The sequence below is a fragment of the Harmonia axyridis genome, chromosome 3 (assembly GCF_914767665.1).
Source record: "Harmonia axyridis chromosome 3, icHarAxyr1.1, whole genome shotgun sequence".
NCBI lineage: Eukaryota > Metazoa > Arthropoda > Insecta > Coleoptera > Coccinellidae > Harmonia > Harmonia axyridis.
In genome coordinates, this window is record NC_059503.1 from 30,077,369 (window position 1) to 30,100,386 (window position 23,018).

General features: G+C 33.4%; 2 protein-coding genes across 8 annotated transcripts in view; one reads left to right on the top strand and one right to left on the bottom strand.

Annotated features, from left to right (window-relative positions):
- Nucleotides 1–19,051, top strand: part of LOC123676764 (calcium release-activated calcium channel protein 1-like) — a 28,943-nt gene extending 9,892 nt beyond the window's left edge. The window contains exons 1-6 of one of the 2 annotated variants that reach the window (XM_045612955.1): nucleotides 15,747–16,096; nucleotides 17,419–17,556; nucleotides 17,681–17,920; nucleotides 18,042–18,248; nucleotides 18,322–18,556; nucleotides 18,607–19,051. In XM_045612955.1, the coding sequence (XP_045468911.1) occupies nucleotides 17,536–17,556; nucleotides 17,681–17,920; nucleotides 18,042–18,248; nucleotides 18,322–18,556; nucleotides 18,607–18,845 (942 nt within the window). In that variant the 5' untranslated portion in view covers nucleotides 15,747–16,096; nucleotides 17,419–17,535 and the 3' untranslated portion in view covers nucleotides 18,846–19,051. Of the gene's footprint in view, nucleotides 1–15,746; nucleotides 16,097–17,418; nucleotides 17,557–17,680; nucleotides 17,921–18,041; nucleotides 18,249–18,321; nucleotides 18,557–18,606 lie in introns of those variants that run through there. The other variant, XM_045612954.1, reaches the window with a different exon arrangement.
- Nucleotides 19,052–21,091: 2,040 nt separating this feature from the next.
- Nucleotides 21,092–23,018, bottom strand: part of LOC123676762 (trichoplein keratin filament-binding protein) — a 41,440-nt gene continuing 39,513 nt past the window's right edge. For 4 of the 6 annotated variants that reach the window (XM_045612947.1, XM_045612951.1, XM_045612945.1 and 1 more), the window contains 2 exons: nucleotides 22,487–22,868; nucleotides 21,092–22,349 (listed from right to left, as the gene is read on the bottom strand). In XM_045612947.1, coding sequence (XP_045468903.1) covers nucleotides 21,217–22,349; nucleotides 22,487–22,868 — 1,515 coding nt within the window. In that variant the 3' untranslated portion in view covers nucleotides 21,092–21,216. Of the gene's footprint in view, nucleotides 22,350–22,486; nucleotides 22,881–23,018 lie in introns of all 6 variants that reach the window. The other 2 variants (XM_045612949.1, XM_045612950.1) reach the window with 1 other exon arrangement.

Below are 23,018 nucleotides of genomic sequence, written 5' to 3' on the forward strand. Positions count from 1 at the left end.
GTTGTGCGTCGAGGAATGGATAAATTTGGACCTTGAGTTTTGATCTAAATTGGAAAAACTGTAGTTTTCGATGAAGCTGAATAACTTGCTTGTTTGAAGTCGTATTTGAAATCGATTTTTAATTTAGGTTCTTTTTATGATTAATTAAATGGTTGAAATTATCGACTCCGCCGTTTCGAAATATGATACATTGATAATGCTTTTTTTCTCAAAGCTGCTGATTTCAAAAATGTAATACATGTTATAATACGAATGAAAATTCCATTGGGAAGAAATTTAAGCTTTTTTTCTCGATTTTGCTGGCAAGAATATAGAGAGCACATCACTACGATGTGTCGTAAAATACTGTCTAAATTGCTTTCATTTTCAAACCATTTGGCGCACATCCTTTTGTTTCTATTTCAAATTAGTTAGGGAAGCGCAATTCCAAAACATTCCAAAAAAGGAGTAGTATTCGTTCGGGCATATCCTCAGAAACCAGAGACAAGACAACTTGGGCTGTCTATAACAATTATATAATAAGAAGTGTAGATTATTTGGGCGAAAAGTTGCAGAAATGGCTGACAAACCTGTGGGTAGACCAATGAAATTCCCTTATACAACAGCCGCACAGATTGCCCAATTTCCATTCAAATTCCATTTCCAAAATCAAGCGTACTGGAAGTTCTACGTTATTTCACTTGTTGTCTGTTTACCAGTATTTTACAAACTTAAGAAACTAACAAACTCTCCTGGAAATGTAGCTAAATGGGAAGAAGCAAGGAAGAAGGAAGCAGCTGAACATCACTAGGTACTCAAATGTATAGCATATTGAATTCACTTAGCTGCAGGTCATGTTCAAATTGAATAAAATATTGTAATATTGTAGACCACTTCGCGATTGAGATTTTTCAGAAATTCAGGTCTTTGGTAGTAACCTGTCGGCTCACTAGAATGAGACGGATCTTGCACCAAATTTCACATCTACTTTTAAACGAACTGTATCAGAATCATACTAAAATGTTTGAGTACCGGGCGTTTTTAATTTCAAATGAAAATTCTGAAAATTATCGCGACTAGAACCCATTTTCAACGATAAAATGGTAAAAATATTCGATCAAATAATTATGAGTAGGTATAAATCTAGATAATGAATTTCAATAAAGTTTATTGTCGGAAATTATAAATCAAACTGAACATGTCAAGCAAACTAGCCAATGCCTTATATGAAGATATTATATAAGCTGCAATTCCAGTTGCTAGTGATTTGAAGTTCGTACACTCTTTGCAGAGCATATAACATATCTTGTAATCGATTATTATCAAATTACAACCTAGAAAAATTGCATTTCCGCGAAAGGAAGCCAATAAGTAAGTCCTTCAGAAAAAAATCGTAGTTCGAGTTTACAGACTTCACGGTTGATGTTATCCGCTCATTAATTTTTAGCGTAATTGATGATTACTCCGATAAATATTGTGATTGTTGCCCGGAAGTTCGAATAGAATTTGGCTTGAATCATCATCGAATTACGCGAACTACAAAATAGAAGTAAATGATCAACGAAACCTGGCAATTTGATGTTTCATTATTTTCCTAGAAAATTTCATAGCTACGATATTGAGTGATTTAATGTTCCCACGAAATTATCAAATTCCTTAAACATTCGATTATCAGTCGCCCCTTGTATATTTTGTACAGGAAATCATCAAGGTCTTCCTAGAAAACACACAGAGGAATTTCTCCGACCTTTGATGCACATAATATGTTTCTCCTATTAGGTGGAGTTTTTTCTGGGTCACCTTGTAACTTTCATCAACACCGGCTCAATGGAGAAGGACTTCGGTACTGTAAACCTCTTTGATTTGGTGATGACGTCGATATTTCTTTCAGAAGCGCTTCAAGCATCTGAATATTCTTGAACTTGACTTTTGGTTTGTTTGGAGAATTACATCATTGGGGAATTTATTGCCATTATGTCCTCACAGGTTTTATTTGCTTGCTACTGCAATTAATAATTGTATGGTACTTATGGAAATTTTCCAAGAATGACTTTTTCATATCTTGTTGGTTATTATTGGTGCTCTTCCTCGTATTTGTTAAGCGTTCAAAAATGTAGGATATCAAGAGAAATTTTAATAATGTTGGTTTTTTACTATACTGATATAATTATTTCTCAGAATGTTAATTCAAATCACTCTAATTGAATAGTAGGTATCGAAGTAATTTCTGAAGGTTCGTCCGCCGACAAGAGATTTTTCTTAGAAACTTTTCAGGCTATTTGCATGAGATTTCAATATCCTAACTGCTCGCAGGACATTTAATTCCTCTTAATAACATAGACGAAACACCGTTTCTAGAAATAGTTGCTGTATTCATAGCGGTCTACTGAATCTCTTTAAATGTTTAAATCAATTTTGTATCTACGGGATGTCCCAAATTCTAGTGCGTATTATACGTTTCAGGGGAACTTGGCCAATGTTTCAAACTAGAGATTATGATAATAACAGGGCCGGCGTTAGGGATGGAACAGCGAAGCGACCATTTCACGCGCCTCTATTTGAGGGGCGGCAATTCGGCCCAGTTTGCTAGCCCCCTTTTCTTATTTCATCCTTAATTTCAAAAGCAACATGAGGTTGTTTCGCTCCGCTGCGTTCGTCAACATTCGCTGCAATAAATATCTCCAAACCGCCTTTGCTAAACCGTCTGCATAAAAATAACACAAGACAGCTCAACCAATATTGACAAAATTCCTCATTATCCTCGTTGAAAGAGGGATAAAATCATTAGGTAATTCACGAAGACGAAAAACAACCATACCTTTGCTATCGAATTATTTGGAAGCAGATATTTAAACATTCAACATTCAAAATAGATATGGTGAATTCATACGATTTTGCATTCGAAACAAGCTACTGATAAATGCCAAATATTTTCACGGAACACACATTGTAATCCCAATAAGTTCCTAATGTGTTATACGATGTGATATTTCGTTTAGTATTTTTCATGCTTTGATATAAATAATCTGATTTTACACCTTAGAGTCAGCATGGCTTTCAGGCAGCTCTGCGATCTTTTGACTTGCGTTGATGACTAGATTAATGCTTGACATGGAAATCCGGTTGATAACCTTTATCTTGACTTCTCAAAGGCTTTTGACCAGGCTCCTCACATACTTCTCCTCCTCAAGGTAGACTCTCGAAACTGGTAGTTTCACTGATTTGGCTGTGGACTTTTTATCCTACAGTCTTTCGAGTTCGTGTTAGCGACTCTGTATCATCTACTAGAGGTGTGTTAAATGGGAGTCCTCAGGAGTCTGTTTGAGGCCTCCTTCTCTTTCTGACCTAGCGCGTTCAGTGAAATCAACATGTTATTTATTCGCTGACGATGCTGAAGTTTACGTCAACCACTTGGTGAAATCTCTGCAGGATATTCTCGATGCTAATTTGTGTTGGTCCAGCACTCGACTGCTTCCTATTAATTTTGATAAATGCAAGATTCTCCATATGGTAAAACAGAATCCAAGATACTCCTACCACTTGGCCCACTACATTTCCCTCAAATCTTGGATCGATCTTGTCATGGTGGGAACACGTTATAGCTATTGCCAACAAAATGGAGAGAATGATATTTCTTCCTTTAAAAGACATTTGGATGTTGTAATCCCTACACATACAGGGTTCTTTACACCACCTGTCTTCGGCCCTCAGCCCATACTTGAATATCTTGGCCTGGTGTGGTATCCTGTGCTGATCCTTAATATTATTAATCTAGATGAGCCACTAGAATTCCATATAAGAAGACCAAGGTATGATGAGGTGATTGCTACAATACGTATCACTTTATTTGCTAATTGTCGTCTAAGAGGTGACTTAATAACTGATTACAGAGCACTGCTCTGCATGTTCAATATTGATCTTGTTTATGGAATCCAATCCCACAAATGATGGATCTCGCAAATGTGGGATCCATCCGAAATTCTGCGGGATAAAAATTGCGGGATTTTCTATGCAGGATCTGCGGGGTTCAATATTACAATTGCATATTAGATAATAAATGCACAAACGTCTTTTGAAACGTCTCAGAAAGCAATAAACCACTCATTAGTTACGGACGAAGATGCAACATTAGTTATATGTATATATCCCCAACATGGTTAGATTACGTTGTCGGACTGTGATTTATCTTCAAATCCACAATTTTACTATATCTTTATGAATGTAGATATATTATATTGAATGAAATATATTTATTTGAGTGATTCTCAATCAAATATGCAAATTTGAATATTTGGAATCCGAATTTTTTCCTAATTGTCGAATTTTTAGATTCATGATCAGCAAATTGGAAAGTCATTATAACTCGACATTAAGTAAATAGTATTTGCGGGATTGGATTCCTTGATATTGCTCAACTCTTTTGTCTCATATGACTTTAAACTGGCGGTCCACTATCAGAATGGTTAAAAAATGCTTTGGACAGGTGATTCGCGAGTTTTTCTCTCAAAAGCCTATTTGTGTGTAGCCTTTTTGTGTGAACAATTTTATTCCTCTTCATTTTCAACTGTGACAATTCTATTCATTTTTTTCAGGTGTGTGTTTATTTAATAATAATAACAGTTAACAAAGCATGGTAGAGTACCTCAGAGACTCACCAAATCTTAATTGCAGTTGTAGGCTCAGAAACGGGCCAATAGTCGTTCGCATGGTAAGGTGGAGATAGACGATAGACTCCCCTATTACACTAATACTCTATAGAGTAATATTACTATAGTGATAAACATAAATAGATGGAGTATACGCAATTTTTACATGTCCCCAACATGGTTAGCTTACGTTGTCGGATTGTGATATATTTTAAAATCCACAATTTTACTATATCGTTATGAATATATATTATATTGAATGAAATATATTTAGTTGAGTGATTCCCGATTGAATATGCAAATTCGAATATTTGGAATCCGATATTTTTCGTTATTGTCGAATCTATAATAAGCAGAATATTTATTATTTTCTGTATCTACTTGCTGAAATACAAAGTTTGGCAACTTTTGCTCTCCTATAGTGTCATCGGTTATTTGTTTTCTGAATTTCTGATATATTTAGGTATTTATTTCAATATATTCTGAGTTAAAAAGGAACGTTGATTCACTATGAGGCCTAATAAGTACGTTCTTTTCGGAGAAACTCGCGAATTGAATGAAATATCGTATCACTGATATGTTTTCATTTCCGCGCGTTTCATTTCAAATTTGATAGTTCATGTTGGGGACAAAATTTGCTGACTGAAAATGACATTTATGCTACCTCTAAAATTCTGCCCAACTTGTCTGATAAATGTTATATTCACGATATACTATTGATACATTTAACGGCAATACTCAAGATTTTGCTTAATTTTTCGCCAATATTTAAATTAAGATTTAAATCGGCATATCTCAAAAATAGTAAGAGATGCAAACAGAGTATGGTTATCAATTTGAAATAAAAATTGATCTCCATTCTTTTATGTCTCTTCTTGTTATGGTTCACCGTTCTAGAGATATTTGCAAAATAAAATTGAAACAGGACTAGAAATTCGATGTATGGGGTTAGTGGCCCCTTTTCAAATTCGAATTCAAATTAGAGTCTTGAAAATTTTTAGCAAAAATACGCAATTATTTTAATTTTTTTTTTAAGTTTTTTTCATCTTAAAATACTCTATAACCCTAAATAATGATTAAATACTTACCAAAATGTCGCTGACGAAGAAGTCGTACATCTTCAAATTAACCACCAGTTGAAAATTTATTTGGACTTTCAATTCACTCATCTAGAATCTATATGTCTTCGGTACGATCTTCATCTTCAGGAGTGACATAATAATCTTCAAGGTAAACCTGGGAATTCGATTCTCTGATGCCTAACTTCTCATTCTTCTCCTTCATTTCATACCAAGCCTTGTAGATCTTCAAATATCTATCGGTAGGCTCTACATTGAAATCTCCCAAATGGAACATCTTGTAGGCGTCTTCCGCGTATTTTCCCACGCCATATAATTCACCAACATTTTTCCATTCTTTATTGACGAAATCATGAGACATCCTCCACACCTGATTGGCTCTAGTCCTCACCAATCCTAAAAATGTTAAATTGAAAAAAAAATAATAATAATAATATTTTCGATCAATAAATGAATAAATTCCTTTTTTTCGATACCTATTTTGGTGAAATAAGGCTCTAAGTTTTCTGTTTCGACCTTCAAAACATCGTATGGTCCTTTGAAATCTTCGAAAAACTTTTCCATGTAAGGCAGAGCTAGGAAACAAGATGTTCTGTTGAGGAAAATGGTAGCAACTAGCAATGCCCAAGGGTCGTTGTAATATTTTTCTTCGATGAGGTTATGTGGAGATATCGGAGGTATCCATTTGACAATATTTTTGCTATCATCTGTACTAAATATCTTTCTGTCAGATTCTTTTTTTAGTTCATCCCCAATATGTTCGTTATAATTGGAGTTGTTTTTTATTTGTTCTTCTTTGTTTTCATGTTTCACTTCAGATTCATCTTTAATTTTTTCCATTTCATTTTGATTCTCTTGTAGTTTAAAGCATTTTCTTTTGATTCTGGGTTCTATATTTAACAAATTCATCTTAGTTTTTGTGTTCTGAATTATTGAATCATCTTGACTTTCTTCATCTGATGATCCTCGCTTAGATTTGGAGCGAGAAGTATAAAAAAAATTATTTTGGAACAAGAAATAGTGTTTAGGGTCGGCATTCTCCAAAAATTTTATATTGACAGCAGTTATGAGTACATCATCCTCTTTCAGATAACATCTTCTACAGAAACAAGCTACTAGTTTAGTGTTAACACTGAAGTATGGGCTCAAAATGACCTTCATCCTTGTATGTGATTCTGGAAAAAAAGTCATGTTTTTCTCAATATTTCGATATTTGAGTTTTTATTCAGAATAAAGAGCGTCCAATTAGTATTTTAAAATGAAATACAGGCAAAGTTAAATGTGAAAAATGAATTAGTTCTGTGAGTTAGATTCAACATTCGATGATAATTTTGTGAAATCATTGAAATTTACATTAAAACTATAAAAACGTACGTTCCAGTAAAAGGTCTCTATGATCGACAAAAGTACACGAAAAGATGTTGTGAGGAAAGATGAAAATGAATAATGCAAACAATATTGAAGCTCTGAGTTGAAATTAAATGTTAGGTATAGTGCTTTTATTTCGACTTTCAAAGTTCTATGTGTTCGAGAAATTTGATTTGTTTGTAAATCGATTGAACCTAAGATATCAATCAACTAGAAGGATTCTGAAGAAAACAGTCCCAAGATAATTGTTTGTTTAAGTACTTATAATCTTGAGGTTTGCGATTTTTTGAGTGCTCGTGCTCACAACAGATCACCCAATATCTGTATTTGTCTAATGTTGAGCCGGGAATGGTCTCAAACGATAAAGTTCACTAATGAGAAATCCGTCCTCAAATTTGAGCTCGAACTAATAAACCCAGAATTTGTAACTTTTCGTGGTCCTAATGAGCAAAATCCAACTAGGGGTTTCGTAAATATGTCCGATCGAATATTTGTTGCCTATTAATTTCGAAACTGCATATTGGATTGGAATGAAAATTTGCATTTGGATTTAAAATCACTATTTCAAATATCGTGAAAAATTTCATATTGATCACGAGATGAAATTTTTGTGTTTGTATAGAATTTCGTGCTAATAGCAGCGCCAAAACTATATGAAATTCAAGCAGAAACTATAAATTCTATTAATTCCTTCTATTCGAAAAAGCCAAAGAAAATTCAATAAAAAAAATATGTAATGAAAAAAAACACACAACTTTTCGACCGTAGCCCGCCAATCTTCCCAATATTTTTTTAAATATACTTGAATTTTCTATGGTTCTGGCGTTGTTATCAACACATCCAAATATCAATTCTGTCGGTTTTATGGTCACGTATTGGAAAATATTTTCGAGATCCTCCTTGAGCTACTTGACTTCACGTGAGTGCTTTCCATTTTGGTTTTTATTTTCGATAGTAAACCTTCTGAATCGTTGGAAAAAAAACTGTTGAATTCCCACTGAAATTTACACAGTTTACATTTTGGAACATAAAATTCTAATCCCAAAAATCTAATGAAAAAATCGTAAGTCATTATAACAGTGTCCGTAAACTTTAGAACTAGTTCATTTTTAGCTAAACAGACCATTTTAAGATATAATCCTGAAACACGTCGATTTTTTATTTTAATTTACCGTACTTATTTTAAAATAATAATCTAATATACAGAGTGAATTACTTTCGAGTAATGACGTCACCGTCATTTTTTTTTTAATGGAACACCCCCATTTTGTCTCAATTTTCCGATTACTCTAGCTGAGCTGTAACATTCTTCATTAGTTAAATTAACAATATTATCGAAAATACTTATTGTCTAGCGGCAATTGATTTGAATGTAGGACCCTGAAGTTTGTTAAATTTTTAGATTAATAATTTTAATTAATTTATTTAATTAATTACTTAATTCAACTAATAAAGAATGTTACCCGTTACTTTACAAAACTATTGTATTTTTGTCCACCCTGTACACATCAACATGTGATACATTTTTGGAATCAGCTCAGCTAGAGTAATCGGAAAATTGAGACAAAATGGGGGTGTTCCATTAAAAAAAATGACGGTGACGTCATTACTCGAAAGTAATTCACCATGTATATTAGATTATTATTTCAAAATACGGCAAATTAAAATAAAAATCGACGTGTTTCAGGAGAATTTCTTAAAATGATCTGTTTAGCTAAAAATGAATTTGTTCCATACTTTACGGACACAGTGTATGTTGTATATACAGTTATGTGGTCTATTGGCGCATGAATGAGCGAGAGGTCAAAAGAACCTGAATCAACTGCAGTGCTTTCTTCATTTTTTTTTGTGGGGAACGATTCAAGGAATTTGTAAATTTAAAGGAGTATTAGAATAACATTCATATTTTCAGTTCTCCCAATCATTTTCACATTAATAAATCAACTGACTGAATAACGATTTTGCCAGACTATAACGTGACATTGAAAATTATCTTGATGTAACATTTTGATTTCTTCAAATTAATCGTTTGGATTTACCAGTCTTTCAACAACGTCATAAATAACGAAAGCAATTCAATGCTCATAAATCATCATATTTAATTGATTCATCCCGATATACAAGATGAATCATCACATTTCACTCCCAATAAAATAATTTTCATATTTACAACTTGGCGACACAGAATAAGTGGTCAATAATTAACAACCGTATTATACGATAAAAAATATTGGGCTCTCCCCAGTATTTTTGCCTTCCATGCAAATAATTTTTTTTGAAATGTTTCTCGACGGAGCGACAATCCTTCAAAGGTGCGAAACTCAAGATGGATTTTATTTATTTTCTCTAGAACTAACCCAGAAAAAATCGAAGTTAGTATGACACAAATTATGAAAAATTTTCAGGATTATTTCTTGTTGAATGAGTCTTTGCTTTGCAACAATGAAATAAAATCTTTGAACACGGTTCACATTATTGAGCTTATTCTTTTCCTCTCTATAGAATATTTTAACAATGTCATTGCCATAAAGTTAATCAATAATCATAGAAAACTAGTTCTTATTATTTCCATCAGGTGGGTCTCAATTTTTTTGTACAGCGACATTTTCCAATTTTTGAGGCATTATTTCGAAAGTTCAATACTTTGTACTAAAAAATCATATTCTTCAATTTTTTCGTATGCGTGGTTTTCGAGAAAAATAGTTTCAAAAACTTCTCGTCGAAAAGTAGGTATTGAAATAATTATTGTCGGATATAACTGGAAAAAATTCCGAACTTGATGAAACTTCTAGAGGTTGTTTGAGGGTGCTGTGGGGTGATTCTGTCAAGCTATCCAACACAAGGACCCCGTTGCTAACTTGAGGAGGGCCGAAGAACCTCAACATTTTCGGACTTTTTTCGGTTTTTTGCTTATAACTTTTAACTTGATTGGTTTTCGAACCTAACGTTTAATCTCAAAGTAGTACATAATTGAATTCCCTATAATTTTATTTCCAGAATCTTGTTTATAACCTTATATCAACCGAGATGTAGCCAATCAAAATTAGAGGAATTTTCTCAAAATGTCAAAAATTGGAAAAAAACAAAGGTTCTGATCCTCTAACCATCAATTTCCATCCGTTCTAAGGTAATTATAGTAATTACTCAGCAATATCGACATATTGAAACATAGGGAGTTGGAGGGGGGAGGTAGCTTTGCAAAGAGCCTATGTTTTTGCGAAGAGTAGATATTTCAATGTTATCGTGGCATGTTATCACAGCATATTAAAGTTTCTTTTGAAAAAGGTGAAATACCAGCAGGTCTTTTCGTGGATTTCTCCAAAGCCTTTGACACTGTTGATCATACTATTCTTTTATCAAAGCTCGAAAGATATGGTATCAGAGGGGTTGCATTTAAACTGATTCAAAACTATCTGAATAATAGGAAACAGATGTTTGTAATAAACAACGGTAATGAAAATTTCATTTCATCTGAGAGAGTTGTAATCATGGGTGTACCGCAGGGAACAATAATGGGTCCACTTCTGTTTACGGTTTATATCAATGATCTTCCTAATGTATTTCAATCTTACAAGACAATTGAGCATCCTAGGCGTGAAATAACAGTAAGAGAAACAATGGATACAATCCTACAGTCCATTCAGGAATTATTGACATCCCGGGTGGCTTTGGAAAATCGAAATTAAGTTGGTACTGGCTCATTCAGTAACATTTTGAATTGCAGATTTCGGGTTGGCATTGGAAATGTCATTGACAGGAGGTTAGATTTCACTTATTTCAGTTTGTATTATTGGTTTTGATCGAAGAAATTTTGAAACTTAAAAGTTGTATCAATTTCAAACACACATTGATTAGTTTATTAGAGTATTTCTCACAGTACTGTTTGAAAAAGAAGAAGGCAAATCATTACAACCAGGATTATTAGTGGAAGAAAACCTGTGCAATACGATTTCACCTTCAAAGAATCATTGAATGATTTGATTGTTACCAGAAGCCGAGCCAAAAGCAACCAATATATCAGCCTGGATGAAATTTGACCAAAAAGCATCTGGATTTTAATCAATCAAAGACAACTTTACATAAACTTAATTGGTTACAAGTTCAAAACAGTTAATAAAAGGAAAATTCTTGTTGATGAACAGAAAAATATAAGTTGAGTACGATTTTATGGTGAATACAGAGAATATTTGCAACAAAATGTGAAATTCATTTATCTGGAGGAAACTTGGTTTTTTGAAAATGGCAGCATTATTCAACAGTGGACTCTAGAAAGAAAACAAAAAGTTTTTCAAGTATATTCAAGGGTAAAAGTGGAAGGATTGCTATTTTGAATGATGAATATTTGGATTTTTACCTGGATGTTTTGTTTTGACAGTGGTGATCATGCGGATTATATAAATCTATGAAGAGAGAATTATTTTATAATTGGATTGCTATACAAAGTCTTGGCATTGCATCTATAGTTTATTTATATTCTATTCTATTGAAATTAAGTATTGTTATATCTGTTTTTTGTTCTTCAATGAGTAATCCAAAAATCTAATAAATTCCAATTGCTTTATAGAATTTTTACTGAGTATTCAATCGAAAAATATATTCAAGAATTTCTTCACCTCTTACCCACTTGAAGATAATAATAGAATGCAATAAATTTTTAAAATTCACAAATTAAAAATAATAATAAAAAGCTGTTATGGGCAAAATAATTTATGTAATTTAATAGAAACTAGTATAAAAGCATTTCAATATAAAACAGAAAACTCGAGTACAAATAGTCCTTATATTTTTCATACAAGTTTAATCAATCATTCATGTCATGAACAGTTTCAATAAATACTGACTTTAGCAAGTAATTTACACATCGGCTGATAAATTAGTTCCAATTTTGAAAGTTACAGTACAACTGTGATGTCAAAATTTTTTATATACTAAATGGATTCTTTGAATTTTATTTCTGTCTTATTATGATATGGCTCTTCCATTCACTAAGCTACACTATTTAAATTTATCAACCAGTTTTCTCTGTTTTCTTCACCAGTTCAGACACCACAGTCAAAATGATCCATAAGAGTTATTTGATAAGAATTTTGCAAGCAGGTTGGTATCTAGTGTCCATCAGTAATGCAACAATTTTTGAAGAGCCTCTGGTGAATAGGAATATGCATATTTTAATGATCTTCAATGGGATCTTTCATGGGCGACTCTTAAATGAATAGATATCTCTTCATTGGATTTCCTTGAAATGAGATAGCATTTCACTATTTTTTTACGTTATATAATCTGAATTTCAATTTATGAAATCATGACTGTATGCGTCCCTTCGTAATAATCGTAATTTCGAAAATTCAGGATCTTTCGGATACAAAAATGATGAAAATAATTTAAACTGGTTATTTCTATGATGAACCATAGCAATTTTTAGTGATATTTTTGTAACCAGAAATAAAGCCGCGACTAGACGTTCATGGCCTACTTCGATGTCAATAATTCCTGAATGGACTGTATATGCCGATGACACGAATGTTTTGATTTCTTGCCCAAGTATCCTCACAGTTGAGAACAACCTTTTGACTGCTATGTCAGAGATCGAGAACTGGTGTACAAATAATTGTCTGCTTCTAAATGCGAGTAAAACTAACGTAATGATTTTCTCGAATGTTCGATCTAACCTGACTTATCCAGATAACATCTTGTTCAATAGTGATGAAATTCATGTCAGCTCACAGACTAAACTATTAGGAGTTACAATAGACAAACATCTGAATTGGGAAATGCACTGTAACTCCCTCATAAGTAGGCTTATTTCAGTAATATACATGTTAAAGGTGGTTAGGAATCAAGTTGATCTAGATTGTCTGAAAGCTATATACTTTGCGAACTTCCAATCTTTGCTCTCGTATGGAATAATTTTTTGGGGAGGTAGTACTCAGGCTAAGCGAGTGTTCATAGCACAGAAACTAGCTATAAGGACAATGAATCAGATGGCATATAGATCATCATGTTGGAATATTTTCAAAAAATGTAATATTATGACTACAATCATATGTATACAGAATTTTGTTATTTTTTCGTAAAAATAGATTTTATTTTCTTAGCTGTGTGAATACAAATGCTACCAGGAGGATGTATGAGTACTTTTATCCTCCTCATAAATTGTCAGCTACTGAATATAGTACATTTTATTGCAGCATTAAGATTTATAATTATCTTCCTAGAAGAATAAGAGATATTTCTGATTTTACTTTGTTCAAGAAAACTGTTTCTTCAATTTTAATTGACTGTGAACCATATTCGATATTAGAATTTGAAATGTATTGTAAAAATAAGATTTAGAATATGTTTTTTTTATGGGTAGAATATCTTCTTTTCTATTGTTGTATTATTTAGTTGATTTTTTTCCCTAATTATGATCTGTTTTCATTTTGTTATTTATAGCATTTTTGAGAATAAATATCTATCTATCACCTACTGTAAATTCCTATCAACCCATAATTATTTTAAACCTTAAAAATCAGATCAAATAGGTGAAATAAATGAATAATAACCAAGAATTAATTGAAAATAATGATTGTCTATAATCGAAAAAAGTCCGAAAATGTTGAGGTTTTTCGGCCCTCCTCAAGTTAGCACAAGTCTTCGTTGGATAGCTTGAGAGGGTCATCCCACAACACCCCTGAACAACCTGTAGTAGTTTATTTGCGTTCGGAATTTTTTCCAGCAGACCCCATTTTTTTTGCTTTGTCTACTGGACTACTAAGCGCGCCTTTTAAATAAATGATCAGTTACTGATATTTTATTGACAGAGATGAAAAAAGCCACACGATTCATAATTAACCAATCGAACAGTCAAAGTGTGCATCTCTAATCGGCAAATGAACAATTCACCACGATTTAGTCAATCATCAATTAGCGAAAACCACAAGTCGCGTTCCAAGACAATAGAAGTGTGGAAAATGCATAATCTTTTTTTTCCACACGAATAATTTTATCTGCAGTAACCTCGTCAAAATCGACAGAAAGAACTCTTCATCATTCATGAGAAGTTCTTGCAAAATATGTAATTTGATTTTTTTTTTGTTGAAAAACAATTTGGGGCCTTGTGAATTAAAACCAAATATTGTTATGTGGTGATAATTGTTAGTTCTGTGAGAACAGGTGAGGTTAAATAATAACGTACACCAATATTTGAAACTAAAGGTCGCGAAAAGATTGATAATATTCTATTCATCATAAAATTGGTTACTTTGAAAATTACTAGTTGTCTAAAAAATATTTCACAGAAAAGTATTATTTCCTCTTGAAATATAAAAGCAATACTCTCGATTACTTCATTACATATTATTTTTGTAATTCGTCTTTTTGTAGAAATGAATTATTTCATTTTAATTCTAGGATGATCAATGTATCTATGTATTTCGATTTTAAATAATAGTTTCAAGATCAATGCAGAATTTCATGTTGATTATACCACCAGAACCGAGAAAATTCAAGAAGAATATCGGAAAACCACTCAATATTTCCGATGTGACATATCTGACCGAGTTGAACTTTGATGGACGAATATAAAAAATAACAAATTAAACTTTCCTGCAAAATCATAACAATATATGTATATCATAACAATAGATAATTTGAACAAAACATTGAAGAAATAAATTTCAATGATAACAGATTCTATCAAGTTGAAATTTTGCTTGTAGATGTATAAAAGCAATTTCAAAACAGAATTAAAAAAATATATCAATCCTTTTATTATAGATTCAGGTAAACTAACCGACAACAATGTGCGTGTGTGTGAATTGTACATTTTACCATAAAAATTGGACAACATAGTTTGATACAAATAATCAAACTTGTCAAAACCTTTTTTTGTAGAAAGATTCGTCTTGAAGCCAAAATTCTTTCCCTGAAGAATTATTTTGAGATCTGAAAAAAGCCATTAATCACTGGGGGTCAGATCTGGAAAATAAGCTGGATGGTCGAGCCGTTGGACACCCAATTCGTTCAATAATTGACCATGATTTTCATCGATTTGTGACAAGGAGCATTTTCAATAAACGAAAATCGTTTTTGCCCATTTTTCAAACAGCACCAAATATAGCGCTACTTAACCGTCAATATCTCGTTCCAGAATTACTCTTTGCTCAGAAATTTTGAAACTTAGTACTAACAAGTAAAAAATGCACTACATAATTGTCTAATAGGCCTTTGTAGTGAATCACCCTAAAAAAGTATGTGGTCTCCATGGGCGCAATGAATGACGAGCGTTCAAAAGTGAGTGTTTTTCTCGAAGTTTTTTTATTTTTTGATTTTACACATTCTGAACATGAACAAATATTTTTGTTTGAAATGTTTTTGAGAGATTTCGAATTTTCTTCATTAATAACAAAACGTTTCGAAAAAATCAGAAATTTCTCAACCCCTCTTTCGAATAACCAAAGAAGATACAGAATTTAGCATGATCTGAAATAAAATTTGATTTCAATAAAAATTTAGTGAATTAGAGAATGAAATGTAAACTACTCGTACAGAATTCTCATTCTAACACTAGTTCATACAAAAACTCATCAGTTTGTGGCTCGATCTTGAATTTGGAATTCGTGGAAAAATATCATTGCCTTCTGCACTGGTATTATAAATAATTCTGTAGTGAGTAGATCGCATAAGAATTTATTATGAATCGAACGGTGTTGTTGTTCAGTCTATTTATAATTTTGATATCGAGCCCTGTTTCAAAATTGGCAGGTTATAGAACGTAAAACTTTCAGATCGAGAATCCTAAAAGTACATTTTTGATTTCTCCTCGCCGTCGTTTTGAAAACATCGGAAATGCACAATTGTTTCGATCAGTAATATGGATCGTGCGTAATATTCTTTTCGAAAGGTTTAACACGCTAATGTGAAGGTGGAGGTTATTGTGAGAAATAAAAAAATGTTATGAGTGCAAATATTACTAAATTCATTATACTGGTTATTGAATAGGTCCACTATGTAGAAAATTTGGGAGGTAGTGACTTAGTGTATGTAAGTATACCCTAATCTCTGGAATTACTGAACAGATTTTCGTGAAACTTTCACTGGTAAAATGCTCGGAATAACATTCTTTGTTATCGTTATAATAAATATAGACTTACTCGTAGACGTAGTGAGACGCGAGCAGAATCAATATCTGTATAATTGTTTATGTATAAAAACTTTTTCTGCAGTACCTATGGACTTATATGGCATACGATATGAAGTTTGAGACAATGAGTTCCTCTTAAAATATAATTGCATCAGTAGCGTCATAAGTATAATTTCATGAAAATTTCAGCAATATGTAATGCGTTAATGGAATTCTTATGAAAAAAATTATGGCGTTGAGGACTCACATTCTTCAGTTTTGATGAAGTTGCCCAAGTTACTGATCTTCTCATAAACACCTTGTTCATTTTTGGTCCAAACAGTCTTATGATACTACGTATTGGCACAATCCAAAATAAAAAAGAATTTTTTTGGAAAAAAAAAATTTCTGCTAAAAATATTAAAAAAAAGAAGATTCCTCGTCGACACCATATGTTCATAAGAATCTCATGAACTCATGAACCGAATATTGCTGAAATTTTCATGAAATAAGCTATCTAAGCAATAATATACTGGGTATGTCATTTTGAATAAGAAAGTAGTCTGTTTCCGGTATAACCTGAAGTTGTGAAATCTCAAAATATTTTAGGGAGAAAGATCATTATCTCAAACCCCAATATACAAATTGTCAGCTCAGAATGTGACTAGTTTTCCTAAAAAGTCTCATTAGAATTGAATCACCCTGTATAAAAGTATAAATTATAAGTTGCAATATCACAAAAAAAAATTTCCTTAGTTTTCTAATAATCCAATTCAGCTGTTTTCGTAAGGATCTATATGAAATTTTTTAATTATGTGTAGGAATGATGGCCTTTATTGAATTTGATGAATAGAATGTATCATAAAGAGAAAAAAATATAAAAAAATTCAAATTCAATTCCAGGCCGGACTTCAGATGGGTTATTCACTCCCTGTTCTTATACTCAAACCCTGATCTACACCTATATCGAAGAAATAATGTAGTGATCATAAAGGAGTCGCTACCTATCACATTCTTTCCTAGAGAATAAATTTACTAGCCATTTTGTTGAATTTTAGTTTCGAGAATTTCATTTTTTCTTTTGGATGATATATAATGAAGAATAATTTTTTTAAATATTTTTCGAGATGAACAAACACGTATACAAATATCAAATCAAATACGTATATTTCAAGAGCTATATGAATGTTTATACACAATTTCTGTAAAATTTTTATGTTTCCTAATTCGAATTTCTTTATAGGGGTCCCAAGACCAATCTACCCAAGTGAGTTTTCCATCGTCCTTGAGGAAGAAACCAAGAACCATAAGGCGATTTCCCACTTCAGAAGATATCTACTATCGAAATCGTCCACCACAAATGTCTAGTACAATCAACTGGGTAAGTTTCGCTCACTACAAATCTATTAAGCCTTATAAACTTTCAAAATCTACACCCGAAAGTTTTTTATTCTACTTCAAAATTAATCAAACGTCAAATTATTTAATTTACATCTCAATTGCAGCAAAATACAAAGCAGCCAACACTGCCCAGACCAAAATCTCTAAATTTCACTCCAGAACAACCAAGATCTCAGGTGAAAATCTACTCCATAAGCGACAGTCCCATCTCAAGGTCTTCAGCAGGCAACGAAAGCAATTATTCCCAGTTTTCACCTTCAAAAGAAAGACAAAACGTATATTCTTGCTCCTCTAGTCTTGTATCCAACTCCAAGAGTGGTCCCAAAAGTGGTAGTACACAAAAGGTGAGTCCGAAACGAATAACAAATAACATGCTCTTTTCAGAATCTTTGCAGCTATAGAAAGATCAACTTTTACAATAACACTTGGTGATTATTCAAGATTCATGCAAATCTCTTATTTCAGCTGATCCATTTACAAATAGACGAAGAGATCAGCGCTTGCAGTTGTAAGTGTTCATGCAAGAGTTCCTCAGACATGACTACCCAACAGATGATCCACTTCAACGAGAGGCAAAGTCTTTCTTGGAGAAGATTACACATGTCTAGAGCAAAGTTAAAAGCTACATCCGCCACGTCAGAGCTTTTGTCCGGGTTTGCAATGGTTGCCATGGTGAGTCTGAAAGTTCGATTGATGCTTCCTACACCGATTTTGTCCAAACATCTCTTTGACCTTGAATTTTTAGGTAGAGCTACAAATAAACGAGCCTACAGGTGTGCCCGAGTGGTTGTTTGTCATATTCGCAGTGTGCACTACAGTTCTAGTATCAGTGCATATATTTGCCCTGATGATTTCGACATATATACTTCCTAATATCGACGCCATAGCAAAGATGGAGATATGTGAGTGGGTTTCGGAGAGTCCCCATGAAAGAATGCGAGGGTTTATAGAGATAGCGTGGGCCTTCTCCACTGTCCTAGGTAAGAAATATTGTTTTTGGTGGAGACGATTCTATCACTTTTTTTTTCAGGTTTATTTTTGTTCCTTCTAGAGGTGGCTATATTGTGTTGGGTCAAATTTTGGGACTATTCCTTCCCAGCAGCAATCGCCGCTACTGTGATAGTGATCCCAGTTCTAATTGTTTTCGTACTGTTTGCTGTACATTTTTACCATTCCCTGGTAGTGATTAAGTGTAATTCTAGTTTCAATGACATGGTCCAGTTAGAAGATATGAAGAAACATTTAGACAATATAAGTAGCCCAGTTTAAAATGGTTCCTTCAGTATTGTACCCATTTTGTATATTGAATGATTTGTTGGTAGATAGGTTTTAGCTTTAATCCCTAGTTATTAAAAGTGAGTTTCATTTGCATAAACTTGGATATTCATTAAGGCTGTGAAGAAACCAAACCAAGTTGGAGCTTGTTCAACATCTGCTCATTAAGAGTGTAAAGGAATAAAATGTTTACTAGTCTAGTTTCTTCGTGTTCTAATCACTGTTTATGTTTCGCCATGTTTCAAAACAAAAAATAGTACAGACGAGACAGAGTGAGCGTCTTTTCTTTCCACGTTTCCAATAACAACTTAAAATCCGATATTCTCACCTGAGTTTGTGAAAAGTGCACCAGATAAGCATTGCTACGTTTCTAGAAATGCAGACTGAGCACGAACATTTGTTAATGGTAGAGGAGTTGAGACTCAACATGGCGATTTCTCCGATAAATAAAGTGCTCCAGAAGGCAAAAGACTGAGAGTAACTGGGTAGAAAAAGGTCACAGTCTTCAGAAAGGGACAGAGTACGGTCAACCCCTGAACTATGATAAAGAGAATTGGCTGAAATGATTAGTTAATCTTTTTTTCCTCTTCTTTGATTTGTGCTTTTTTGTAATATTCTTACTCTTGATATGAATCAGCATTTCAATTAATCCTCAAAGCGTTTTCATTCCACTTTCTTCAATCAAATCCTAGAATTGCAGCAAGAGAAAAAAATGAATAATTACTATATAATAGATGAAGCTATCATGAACAGATATTATCATCCCACTAATCTTCTAAACAATGAAAAGACAGTCAAGGTGTTGGGAATTCATCATTCCCCACAAATGTGACAAAAAAAAATCAATTGGGATTTATAGATTATATTGAAAAAACGCTAAAATCGGATTACTATATTACAGTAGATGACATGGGCATGGGCATTAACCTATTATCAAACGGTGAACTTGCCCAGTAGTTATCCGGAAGAAAACCTGAACACAGAATTCTGAAAACTCATAAATTGTATTCAGAAACACATATTCCTTTTAATAGATGTGTGTAGTATATGTAACATTTCAATGAACTAATTTTTTATTGAGAACAAAAAATATGATTCTTCTTCCTTCAATAACATAATTTGGAATGATAAAGCCAAATTCACCGAAAGAGAAATTGTATCCCTAAATAGATAGGTGCGATACTGATCATTAGATTACTGGAGGAGAAAATTTCAAAACAAGAATAATCGGACTGTTAAAAATCTAGGTTATAAGTAAACCAAAGAGAATAATTCATCATCAAAGGTGAGTAGCGCTATTATTAATTATTATTATTATTAATTACTATTGAATAAAGTGCGTTCAGTTGATTATATGTGATCTTATCACAGAAAAACAATTCTAATTTCTTCACAGCACTCTTGACCACGAATTTAAATGAACGATTGTAATAAAAACTACATAAGTCAATTATCATTTTCCTATTTTTTATTACATTTATAGACTCTGGGCGATCCTAACAGTTTCTTTTTTAAAAGAAAGACCAGTTATCTGGTTCAAAATTCATTAATTTCTTCCACAAATTTGCTCTTCTTATCGATAATTTACATCTTCTCACTGTCAATTGGTGGCACACTTGAACACGTGTTTTCTTACAATTGCTATGGAAAGTAGCATATTCTTCATTGCTTGCTCAATTTCAAAACTATGTATTGCTCACACTCTAAGAAATATTATTCCACACGGCCCACACTTCGCTTAGTAGACCAATGAAATTGGGCTTTTGAGAAGTCATTTCTATGGAAACGCAAGAAATGAACAGATACTGTCAACGAAGGCCATTTTTAATTTAATTAGGTACATTACTTGAATTATTTTAATTTGTGCAGTTGTAGGAAAATTATTGTGTGCAACATGTGAAGAAAGTCCTTCTCTCATTCTTGTGTTTGCGGCACTCGCTTTTCAGGCTCGTGCCACAAACTTCCACACTAGTGGGAAAAGTTGAACTTTCTCCACTTGTTGCACAAGATACTATTTTTATCCGATTCGCCGTAAGCCTTATGTTACATCTGCAGCGCATTGGTATCCTAAGAAGTTCCATCTACAATGCTAATGGTTACGATGTGCGAAAGTATGTTGCATGGTCGATTTTTACATAAATTTCAATGTTTCTCGATTCATTATGAGTACTGTACTCCCTTTGAGATGCTCGCCCATCTTTTCACTAAAGAAAACTTAAAAAAAAAAATACATTCATTGGAATTGAAAAGGTAGAATATATTTTTCCTCAATATAATTATATATTTTTTAAATCTGATCCATATACAAAAACATTAAATCTTCATTCAACAGTATAACATCGCAAATTACAAAGAATTACATACATTAAAATATTATATTACTTCTGTTAGATGGTCTGTACAACCCTTGTCCTCTATGCAAATTCATTATCTCCCTCTTCAATCTCTCTTCCTCAATCTTAGCTCTCTCTAACTCCTCGGTCACCTTCTTCAACTTGTCATCTTCTTCTAGAGCCTTTCTATCTTCTTGCTTCTTTTTTACTTGTCTGTCCAACTCCTCCTTTCGTTTCAACTGTCTCTCCTTCTCTTCATCTTGCAACTTCACAAGCTCTGTATTGTAGTCTTCCGTCATCTTGATCAGCATCTCCCTCTCTTTAATCGAATCTTCTTGTTCTTCTCTGGTCTTTTGACAATTTCTTTCAATTTGTTCTGCCACTGTTGCAAGGACATCTTCGATTAGTTTTTTCCTCGACCTTTCCTCGTTATCCCAAATCTCCGACTGTCTCTCGTACATTGCCTGAACCTCTGAATCGAACATAAACTGCATATTTTTTTCCCTGAGCTTTTCCAGCCTCTTTTGCTCTCCTGAGATTTTCAAAAATTCTTCTATGCTTTGCTTGACGTCCGATTTTAACCTCTCGTCTTCAATCCCTTCGGCCACTTCCAAATCTCTCAAACGTTTCATTATTTCCTCCTGTTCCAAGAGACTGTCCTGTATATTCTTTAGTTTCTGTTTCAACTTCATCTTATGCTGCTTGATGTTGGAAAGAGCTACTTCTCTTTGCTTAGCCAAATCGCCCATTCTTTTCTGTCTCTCTTCCAAGTCGATTAGTTCGTTTCGCCTCCTTCTCTCTTCTACTTCCTTGTCCCTTAATCTTGCCGTTATTGTTTGTCTGACTTGAATTTCCTCTACCTGTTTATCTATTATTTCTTTTAGTTCTTTATTTCTTCTTTCTGTTTGTTTTTTTCTTTCTTCGTCTCTTTCTTTTTCAGTTCTTAACCTTTCTTCGCGATCCAAAAGCAAGCGTTTCTCCTCAGCTAGTTCTTTTTCCTTCCGCTCCCTCTTAGCCATTTGCTGATGTAGCCAGCTTGTTTTGATATCCTTGGATCTTTTTGCCCTCTCGTAGTCTTGGATGAAGGAGTTGTCGTTCCTCCATTGGTGATACAACCTCAGCTCGGACTCCTTTCTTCGTTTCTCTTCCTCTCGTTCTTTGATACCTTGAAAAGAAATAGAATGATTCTTTTCCGGTGTTAGAAGGGGTTTTCAATCTATCAAATGAGAAACAGATTTTGAGGAGTGAAAGCAGGTTCTAGTACAGCTTTTTGGAAAGTGAGGACGAAGGAAAATAACCAACCTTGATGCACCTGTTTCAATATTTCAGTAGGTATGTCGTCGGGTCTTTGTCGAATATTTCTCGGACTGATTGCTTCTTTATTCTTGTGTTCCATTAATTCCACTTCCCAAAGCTGTCTCTCGTCTTCAAAAAGTTTCCTCAGTTTCCTCCTTCTCAATTCCCGCCTTTCCTGCAAGATCTTCTCCATTTGCACCTGTTTCACCAGCTGGGTGTTGGTGTCGTAATATCTGGGCGACGTCCATTCTTCGTATTTAGTGTTAGCTTTTTCCCAGTGATCGTAGTACTTTTGTTGGTCCCCCCAGAATTTTTGGTGTTGGTACTCCTTCTCGCGCTTTCTTATTATCTGCTCTTCTCGGGATAAAGGTCGTCTTCTAGAGGTCATCTGAAAAGATTACTACGTACGGTCACTATTAACAATAACGAATGTTGACGAATTGTGAATAATTCTGACAGTGTACAGAATGACATAGAACTCCACCAACGTATACAAAATGATTAAAAATACAGAATGAGAGGCTGTAATTCAGCTGGA